Source organism: Labrus mixtus, chromosome 3 (assembly GCF_963584025.1).
Source record: "Labrus mixtus chromosome 3, fLabMix1.1, whole genome shotgun sequence".
NCBI classification, from domain to species: Eukaryota; Metazoa; Chordata; class Actinopteri; order Labriformes; family Labridae; genus Labrus; species Labrus mixtus.
Genome location: NC_083614.1, coordinates 24,905,388 through 24,916,619, shown reverse-complemented (window position 1 = coordinate 24,916,619; position 11,232 = coordinate 24,905,388). Strand labels below are relative to the sequence as shown.

Sequence of the window (11,232 nt, the reverse complement as noted above, 5' to 3'; positions counted from 1 at the left end):
GCATTAAATAATTACCGTAATCGCCAATAATTAATGCATTACATTTCTTAAATCACAATTAATCGCATGCTGTTTTGTCCTTTTAGGTGCACCATGGAAAAGTAATATCTACCTTATGACATCAAACATTTCACTTTTTTTGACGTTCCTTCCAGCTTTTTTTATTTAGTTTTTGATCCGTAACAACTTCCCTTTTCCCTGGTTGAATAAATGTTTTAACCTTAGGCCTTATTTTTATATATGAAGTAAGGCTGTCAGCATTAAATAATTACCGTAATCGCCAATAACGATAATTAAGGCATTACATTTATGCACTTCTTTGACATTACTTGGTCAAAGAAGTGCATTATTTTGAAAGTTCAGACCGGAAGTTGTTGCTAACGTCTCTAACCTGACGCTGGTGTACTTTTCGTTTCGCAGGGAGGAGTCAGACATTAGTTTATGTAGTAAAGTGACATGTTTATTGAATTAACAGTAATTTCACAACATGTATCCATAATGTAGTGCGTACATGTCGTTGACGCAAAGCTATTGACCAGGAAGCAGATAATTTCGATAGAAGATCGAAGGAAACTGACGGAACAGGAAGGCGGAACAAGTAAGTTCTGGTCTGGAAAAGTGGCTTTCAACTGTGCGGTTTCGTCACCGTTTGATCATCCGTATATAATGCTTGTTAGACCGTACTGTTGAAGATGTCATTCACGGTGAATAATGTGTCTTTATATTGTCCTGTTGGCTCTTTTTTTTTTACCTGTTTTAGAAAGCAACAAGTCCGACCGACTTAGCTAGTCACGTCACGAATAAACTTGTCGTCATGTGCCCTGCTGTTTAATCTCTGGCTTTTATCTTGAAAAAGTGGGCTTAAAACGATACAAAGACCACATTATTATAACATTGAGGGTGTCTGTATATACAATGGTTGTTTAAATAAACCAAATAGTGCCTGTTACGATGGTTTCAGACGGGTTAACTCTGTTTTATTGTCATTCCGCAGATTCTTGGTCTAGCGGCAGAATTAGTGTCTGAAATAGGAAATGAGTCATGTTCACTTTGAGGCGATGTTTCATCTTTAAGGCAACTTCACCTTCCGTGTGCTGTCACTGTTCAGACTTGTCTTTTACCCGTGATGCTGAATGTTGGCTTCCTCACTTTATACTGAAAGCAAACTTAATGCAATATGTTTACATTTACAGGGACATGACCTCCATATTTAATGTCACCAAGATTTAAAAAAAAAAAAAAAAAACATGAATTGAAGAATTTTAAGTTCTAATGAGGTTTGGAGAGGCTTGTAATTTCCTACATTAATGAATGCAACTTGAGGCCCAAGTTAATACCAAAGCTGGGACACAAATTCTATTGTGTAATTTCCTAGCCAACTCTCACATAGGCTTCTTACATGTTTAATAAGTGTAAGGGATTGCATTAAAGCTGAACTTGATTAATTGATAAGCTAACCAAAACTATAACTATTTTGTATGATTGACCTACAGCGGCAACCGGTTAATTGATTAGTATTCAATATTACCTTCAATTGTAAATGTAATTATTGATCTTTTATGTCTCTGTGAAAGTTAATCAATTTATTTTGGTTGTGGATATATTTTTTTTAGGGCCTGACTGATATTTGATTTTTGGGGCTGATTCCGATATCGATATTGGAGAAAAATAAATCTGGTACCGATATATATCAGCCGACATATTTCATAGATCTATCTTATGTTCAGTCTGTAGAGATAGATCTAGATAAAGATACAAACATGTATTGTATTGACCCCTCAAATGCAGTTATCAAACACTTGGAACATGGAAAAGATGTACAGTAACATGTTCGTGTTTGGAGAGTGATGATGCTTGTTGCAATCCTGATAGCACACTCTGCTGGTCACAACCAGAAAGAGAACCGCTAGTGTAATACGACAATCCCCGATAAAATGCTATTTGATTGGTGAATAAATCTAGTTATATCTGTGCATGTCTTCGCTAAAATTAGCCAATACTGATAGTAACTGGATATGCTAATATCATGAGATATTATCTGTTGGCCGATTTATCGGTCGGGCTCTAATATTTTTCCACTGTTATGTCATTTAAAGGGTCAAACAACTGTGTATTTAGATAGTGATTCATTAATAATCACCATTAGCTGCCGCCCTAGATTAAACATTTTAGTACATTTTCAGTGCTTGAAAGCCAGACCAGACCAATTTCAGGCTAGTAAATAGTGATGAAATATAAAACAATCTTTTTTGGGCTCTTTATTTTCTGACATCTTTCAGGCCAAATTATTTAATTAATAAAAAGTTGAATAATTAGAAAAACAACAATGAAAACTGTTGTCAAGGTTTTTAATTGTAGTATTTTGATATGTTGGAAAATAAGTTACCACATCACAAGGATCAACAGAGTACAGATTTAAGTGAAAACCGAAATCTATTAATCAAAATCCTTTCTCTCTCTTCCCTTCCTTTAATGAAATGCAGGATCACAGACGGAGCAGATAGTCAGACCAAATCATAACACTGTGCTGGTTGTTGACACAACCTTTTGACTGCTGCTGTTTCAACAGATAATAATTTACCTGACACGTTCAAGCCAATCGCCCGCCACCACCACATGCAACCATGTCCATGGCCCTGAAACAAGTCTTCAACAAAGACAGGACATTCCGGCCCAAGCGAAAGTTTGAGCCCGGGACGCAACGCTTTGAGCTGCACAAGAAGGCCCAGGCGTCTCTGAACGCAGGGCTGGACCTGAAGCAGGCCGTCGCGCTGCCCCACGGCGAGGACCTCAACGACTGGGTGGCCGTCCACGTGGTCGACTTCTTTAACCGCATCAACCTCATCTATGGCACCATCAGTGACTCCTGCACCGATCAGACCTGCCCGGTCATGTCCGGGGGGCCCAAGTATGAATACCGCTGGCAGGATGAGCACAAGTACAAAAAGCCAACGGCGCTGCCAGCCCCCAAATACATGAGCCTGCTAATGGACTGGATCGAGGTACAAATTAACAACGAGAACATCTTCCCCACCAACATTGGTAAGTGTTGAGATTAGCTACATATGGTTTGTTAAGACTTTGGTGCCTTAAACCCTCTGCTCAGGTCCAGATTAAGTCAGCCATATTTAAGGTTTAGTGGGTTTTATTCAAACGTTTCAGGTATAAACGACCCTTTCTTTAGCCTGCTGTTAAGAATCTCATCATGGTTTCTGACTCAGGTAGAGAAAATCCAAGCCATCGCCCATTCATTCACAGTAGCAACAGACTTTCAGCGTCACAATTACTGCCAATGTTCTTATTGTCTGTAAGGCTATTTCAATGTATTATCTGCTCAATGACACATCATAACAGAATGATCAGTGCCAATCCCAAATCACATTGAATTGTTGTTCTTGTCCGAACAAAGAAAACCAATAAAGTCAGACCTCCAATGATGTTGACTTAATGATTATAAACATTCATATTTAAAGCATATTCATAGTTCTGCTACAAATGTTGATCTCTTTGTTTAGATTTCCATATATTTGCATCTTGTCAAATACAGAATAACTTTCTTTTGACCTATCGTATAGCTCTCAGGTGCTTATTTTTTAATTTCACATTTTCATAATCCAGGAATATGTGTCCCCAATGACTTCATATTAGGGCTGTCAAACGATCACAAATTTGAATGGCGATGAATCCCTACGCTTTAACAGTTAATCACAATTAATCACAGTTATATTCCCATGTAAGAAATTGGATTACGTCATATTTAAAAATAAAAAAAAGTAAGGCCTAAGGTTAAAACATTTATTCAACCAGGGAAAAATGAAGTTGTTACGGATCAAAAACTAAATAAAAAAAGCTGGAAGGAACGTCAAAAAAAGTGAAATGTTTGATGTCATAAGGTAGATATTACTTTTCCATGGTGCACCTAAAAGGACAAAACAGCATGCGATTAATTGTGATTTAAGAAATGTAATGCATTAATTATTGGCGATTACGGTAATTATTTAATGCTGACAGCCTTACTTCATATTATTGTTTCTGTTATAACAAAAATACTAAAATGTTTAGGGTCATGACTCATGGGAGATCCCAATGAAAAGCATAATTTTCCTATTATTCATACAGTAACAGATCAAACAAATGGAATTCATGTCTGCCATTGGTCACAGTATTCAGAGTATGACACACTTATGAGTGGTCAAAATTGTAAAAGTAATGATCTAATAATAATAATAATGCAAGGAGGGAGGGGTCGTCTGTTTATCATTTTGGGGGACATATCGATCCAGCACACAGATTTCATACAATGCTTACAAGATTATGTCAGACGAAATCTGCAATCTAACAGACATTTTACAAAATTAATCTTGTTTTAAAAAAAAAATCAGATTACATTTATCACTTGACAGAAATAATAATGTTTTGGGGAAAAATTGTTCTTAATTTGCTACCATGTTGTTTCTTACAACTATTTATTCATGGGTCTTAATATTTCATGAGGTAGTCATTATGTGTCAATTATATGGGCAGGTTGACTGCTGACCAGAGAAAGGCTGCTGTAATGGGAACATGTTTGGTACTTTATGAAACAAATGACCTAAATTATGAATTGTTCTTTCAATGGACTAACCGTTTCAACAGTGGTCACATGAAAGATTTGAAAAATCCTCTTTACTGATTAACATGTAATGAACACAAAGGCAAAATTAAGATTAGATGTAGATCATTTCCTGCAGAGTGAAGCCCCCCCCCCCCCCTCCAAAGAAATTAATAAATCTAAAAGCGGATTAAATGATTTAATCTGCAAGGCCACGTATATTAGTTTATCAACAATGTTGCACATTTCAAACACTATCGGCTTATCTTCTATTGCTGTGGCATTCTCAGTTTTCATGTATCTATCTGTGGGCATGTCCTGACTAACTACAGAAACATCTAAGCAATGGATTTAAAAATGGGTCACACAATGCACAGCAGGCTAAGAATAGAATCGACCTCTGACGTGTCTGTCCTCTGGAACAGATTCCTGAAATATAATTGAATTAGTCAAAGCAAAACAACATACTAAATTAATCGCTTGGCCGGAGCCTAGGATTATCCCTCAGACAAAGTTGTGTTGATTTTCCATCATGGAAGAAGTGATGCTAATTCTTTGAACATGCTTTTATCCAGTTTGAGGACATAAAGAGGTTAATGTGTTATAGGTTAGTTGAAATGTTCTATAAAAACTTTAAACACATCAGTATTTTAATCATGGTATTCTCTGTGAAATAGATAGCAAAAGGTCATTCTGGATTGACTGTGGTGTTCTTCTGTCTCCATCTGTTTGACTCCCAGGTACTCCCTTCCCTAAGCACTTCATGCAGGTGGCTAAGAAGATTTTGTCGCGTCTGTTCCGGGTGTTTGTCCATGTCTACATCCATCACTTTGACCGTGTGAGCCAGATGGGGGCTGAGGCTCATGTCAACACCTGCTACAAGCATTTCTATTACTTTGTCACTGAGTTCAACCTGACGGACCACAAAGAGCTGGAGCCTCTGGTGAGTCAAAGAGCGGGAAAGGGAGATGTAATATGGAGGACAAAATCTTTGATTAGTTTTTAAATGATGGATTTGAAACACTCAATTTTAAATTAGTTATAGAAGTATTGTAAAGATTTTTTTTCAATATTAAATATGCAACTGTTTGAAACTTACCAGTATAAATATAAGTCACATAAAAATCACCAAACTGTTGTCCTGCATTAGAGTGCACAATGAAATAAAAAGAAGAGCCTGTTGAATGCTAGATTTTTGAATTTAATAAGGATATTTGTGTCCTAAAATGGCCAATAATAGTTTATAATTTTATAGTTTTTTTAATTCACGTATAAATATAAGACAAAACAACATAAGGATCACACCTAATTCTTTAACAGTTAAAAATCTTGTCAGCGCCCCCTTGTGGACACATGTTGTAACTGAGATTCTGTTTCTCTCAAACTAAATTAATGTAGACTGAAAAAAATAGCGGCTAAACTTTTCCAAGTGATTACTCATAATAATTAAAAAGGGATATTTTATTGGAGCTCTAGTGGCCTTGTGACCAAACCAAATTTATAATTAAGTCTTAGACCTTAGTTCATTTACATTGACAAGGGGCTTTACTAACCGGCTCAACCTTTGTATGTTCCAACCTATCAGAGGAACAAAAGTTGTTATGTAGAAGTGGGCCGCATGGCAAGGTAGCTGTTTTCAACATGAATTTTATTTGGCTTTTAGTACTTACATATTGACTACACAAAATGTATACATTTGACATAATGTGAACTCCTGTCCAGTTTGATCAATTCTAATGTTCTGATAGTTATTTATTTAGGAATATTCTTAACTGTAGCCTGCTCCATAGTAGATAAATGTTTTTGATTGACCGGATGGAAATCAGTCTACATCTGCCAGAGCAAATAAAACACAAGTTCAAAGATATATCTTCCTCCCAGGCTACTGACCCAGTGGTTTAGGACACTGACAATGACCTGTAATGCAATATGCAATGTGTTAACTCTGTTTGGCAGCATGAGAGTATTTTCAATGGTGACATTTTAAAGAGATTTATCTAATCAAAAAGCAGCTTATTTGTGTACATTCCTGAGCATGCAAAAGCACTGAGGGGCTCAAATTTATCCACAATTTGCAAGGGGAAGTCATAAGTGTAACAGGACCCTGCTGCAATGTGTCCTCAGCAAATAGATCACATTAGCTTGAAATTAAGATAAGGTGTTAAGAGAGTTGGGATACAGATTCTGCTCGTTCTCACTCAACAAGTCAACAACTCTAGAAATCATTGTTTAAATTTGAAGAAGATTCTCTTCAAAGAAATCAGTATCTGATAATGCAGTATCAGTCATAGTGATTTACTGCATCCCCCAACAGTGATAGACTGATCTATTTTGTGCTCTTTGTTAATTCATAGTCATTGGTCCAGCCACCCTTTTTGAGAGGCCGTGTCTGACTAAAGGATTAGACAATAATCTGGATGTTTGCATGAGGATTAGTGTGCAGATGTTTGGATGTTTTTTATTCTCTGATTTGCATTCAGCACCAGAGTGTTTTTTAGTCTTGTGGTTGTGTTCAGTACGTTTGTTGTCATGACTCTTTGAGTTACATTTGCAAAGCTGTTACTGTTACTCTTTTCACATAAATTATCTGATGGGTTTATGGATATATATATATATTTTTTTAATTAGTCACCGCATCCTAAGTGGTTTAACATTGTGAGAAGTTCTAGTATTTCCTTCACTGGTCTAACTCACTGCACTTTGTGTGTGTGTTTGTGTGTGTGTCTGCAGAAAGAGATGACCTCGCGGATGTGTCACTGAAGGAGCGCTGAACCTGTAGACACATGCCGGACAAACACATCCGTCCATCTAGACGACTGAAGCAGAGAACTAAAAGAACAAATTCCAGAAAGAGTCTATTTTTATATTTAAGTACTGTAATCTATTTTAGCCACATACTGTAGGTTTAAAGCAAGAACCTTATCATATGAGGCGTTCTGTTCCTTTAAAAAAAAGAAAAAAAAAGCTTTCAAACATTTTATCAGAGCACAGTATTAAGAGGTGTATGTTTGTGTTGATGTTTTTTCTATTTTATTTGAATCTCAATCATTCCAGGAGGTTTCTGGCTTCCTGTCTGTCTACAATGATCTCAAATTAGTACGATTTCTTACTGTATGTCTATAAAGTCACTATGTTGTTACATTAAAATGATTCTTTACTCTAAAATCATTTGAATGTCGCATTTATTTATATTTATATCAGGACTGATAGGTTTAAGTCTGAACCTAATAGAACTAGGCAATTTCCTAACCTAGTTTCCCACCTTTCTTTGTAGTGTTGTATTATTTGTGTCAGAAGAAAACATGAAACATTGCACACAAATTCTAAAATGTTAGTGCCTAATAAGAAAAACACATTTCATTAAATGCAGGATAAGTGTCCTGCTTTGAACACCATTAAAGGTGTTTCAGAAAGTTTTAGGCTCGTAGCCATTCATTCAGAAGTTCCACACACATTTGGAAATGTGCTAAATACAGTCCACACTGCTGTGGAGTCAGACATTATCAAGTTTGTGTCATTGCACGCTTTGGAGCCTGCGCCATCCGGCAGCTTCTCAGATGACGAGTCTGCAGGTGTTTGTTGCAGATACACTTGGCAGCTGAAGGTCACACGAGACTCGAACGTCACTTGACACAACTATAGTGGCGCCGGCACCTGTTCAAAAGAGCAGGTATGAAACCGTCCACTGGGTGGCATCACACACCAAAACCCATCTCTGCTGGGAAAAACCCTGAAATGGTGGAGTCTATGTTGTAGCCCTGCTGCACCCTGTCCCAGTTATAGAAATGATGAAGAGAGGAGGTGTAGCCTTTCTAGACCTGATTCGGGTTAATGATTTGAATAATCCGGTTGTATAAGAAACAGGCCAGACTGTTCTGTGATGAAAACAGAGAGAGTTTTTGTTTGCAATCTGCCCAGCTTTGTTTGGTTGGGTCAACAACAGTCATGACCGGGCTTGAGAAGCACATTGTTGGTCAGATTTAGAGGCAGTCATCAGTCGTAAAAGTTTGCATTATGTGAACAATGGGCACATATCGTTACACGATAACTTCTGACAGAATAGTACATTTAATAAAGGGACATTCTCCTCATTCTGTTGCAGCTGGAGGTCAATATCTGCAGTGTTTTTAGAGGTATTCAGATCAAAATAACAACAAATAGTTGATTAAACTGTATAGTATGGTCATAACTCTTCCAAGCAAAGTGTTTATGGCTGCAGCTAATTTCCATGACATGTAATTGTACAATGACAGCGGTATTGATCAAATTAGCATTATCGTCCTTTATATTTTATTAAGAACTGACGGACTTTTATACACAGGAAGATGGAGATTGGATACTAATGTAATAATTAGTTATTAAAATAAAAATGATCTGTCAGCCATCACAACAACATTCAGAATCAGCACAGCTCACATCTAAAATATAACATTTATTCCTTCATTCAACATTATATTTTATGTTTTAATATTCATTTAAAAAATCAACAGATGATGTAACTTTCTGCCCCAAAAACGTCAACCAGTGAAATGACCTCATTGCCTGCTGCAACCTGATCCTCTTACAGGATTGTCCCTCCTATCCTCCTCCTCCTCCTCCTCCTCCTCCCAGCAGAGTCACTTCCTCCAAACCGTCCACTGTACTCTGGCAGCATGAACTGCTAGTGTTACGTGTGAGACAAGCTCTCTCTCTCTCTCCCCTCCCGCTGCTGTTTTTCTCTAGTGGAATGTACCAGGCAGCCCCAAAAGGCTTACAAGACATGAAGGAAAGTACTGGAGTGAGGCCAAGAACAAGGGGAAGAGTTCCAGGCCGCAGCCAATCAGACTAAAGCTCGTCCAGCTCTGTCAGGGCTTATACACAGCAGCGTGTGTGTCTGTTGTTTTGATGGTACAGTGTGATTATTTACACGTAGACAAAAGGGTTTGGAAGATAAAGTGAATCAGCAACTGTTGGAATGAGCACACACCCTTAACGGTTTTGTGGCTGGTGAGTCTGTCAGCTCATGCAATGTGGCAGAGATGAAAGGCATTCATGGTTTTGGGAGAAAACAGCAAATAATGCCCACAAAACATCCAGTAAAAGATCAAATAGGTGACCAGGGCAGAGTTAACTTACGCACATTGCTATTCTGACAATTATTAATCGAGCTCAGTTTTCAAACACTACAAACATGTACCCCCGTATTCCAGCTTTTCTTAGTTTTTCATTATCTAAACGATTCATCTGTGACTTATAGACAAGAACAGACTAAATGATTGATTGAGTAAAATATATGATTAATAATAATAATTAAAAATACTAGTGGCAGCTCTGACACAATGTAAGCTTCCTCACTCTATATTTAAAAAAAACTTTTACATCCCCTGATGTCAATTCTTCACAAAATATTCCAAACTTTTCCATGTACATGTCAACCAATCCACAGCAAACCACAACTTCCTTTTTGTTATTGATGTAGGAGTGTCCCTCTGTGCTCTGTAATTATGCCTGATGTTGCACAACTGCAAAACAAAGAGTGGATATCACATGGTCATTGAAATGTGCACGATTATATCTCGGAAGCTTATCATTTAAAACATGCATGCATGGTACATTAAAGATTAAAAAGTGACATAAAAATCAGCCTGAAAGTTAACGGAACATTTAAACTTCATACTTTTTGCTAGTAATGGTGTCTTGTTGTTGGTATATTACTAAATCTGAATGAAGATTCTAAGAACTTAAAAAACATGATTAATGTACAAAATGTTTTTTTTGTTACAGGCTATACAAGTCTAACCAGGTGCAGCACAAAAAATACAAGAAGTGCTCCAGAGCACAAATAGAACAACAGCAGAACAAAAACAAAGGCTGGTACAAAATCCTGCCAGTTGTTTTGCTGAATATTGGATTCATTTTAGTAGTCCAGTAGGCCGTCTTTCTAATACAATACCTAAATCATTTGCATTTTTGCCTGAGGTTATGTAGGAATCGTTCCCTTACTGGAGGATATTTATTTCTTAGAAGTTCACTTTGGGAGTGTTTCTTAGAAAACACACCATGAGCAGCAGCCTGGGGCTTTGACCCTCCCACTAGAGAAAAGTATGCAGCATGTTGTAACTCTGTAAGACGACTGGCTGCTTCTAGCAAACGTATCTTCTTGGTCTTTGACAGATTTATTTGAACATGCCAGACATGTGCATTTCATGAATACATTTCCTGGTATGACTGTTCTTATTCACATGAACAGATACATACAGTGGGTAGCACTGTATTGTTTAGAATAGATAGAACAGGAATGTTGTTGCAACACATCCTGCTGGCCCAGACTTAGGATCCTATATATCAAGGTACTACAAATTCTTCTATCCTTTAATGTTTAAATGTGTGGGGGGGTTTTAGTTTAGAAAAGGCCACATAAACACTGTCAACATGAACACTGTTTATGGCACCATTATGCACCTTTGCATCCTATGGAAATATTGTTGATGTCTTGCACATGATTTAATACACGTCATCAAAATTCAGCCATACAGAATTCATATCTTAGAATAACTTGTAACCTCTGTTTCTGCATTTCAAATAGAGTTGCGTGAATTTAAAATGGCTTTGAACCCATCTTGGCTGTATTAGTGAGGTTTACATGTTAAAGGTTTTGTTGT

The 11,232-nt window shown here is 37.2% G+C and overlaps 1 protein-coding gene across 1 annotated transcript; it reads left to right on the top strand.

The window, feature by feature from the left end:
* Positions 1 to 384: 384 nt before the first annotated feature.
* Positions 385 to 7,631, top strand: mob3a (MOB kinase activator 3A). Its single transcript, XM_061034158.1, has 4 exons — positions 385 to 598; positions 2,570 to 3,042; positions 5,332 to 5,534; positions 7,322 to 7,631. Exons 2-4 carry the CDS (start codon positions 2,625 to 2,627, stop codon positions 7,349 to 7,351), a joined length of 651 nt encoding a protein of 216 aa, XP_060890141.1. The 5' UTR covers positions 385 to 598; positions 2,570 to 2,624; the 3' UTR covers positions 7,352 to 7,631.
* The last annotated feature ends 3,601 nt before the right edge of the window (positions 7,632 to 11,232 follow it).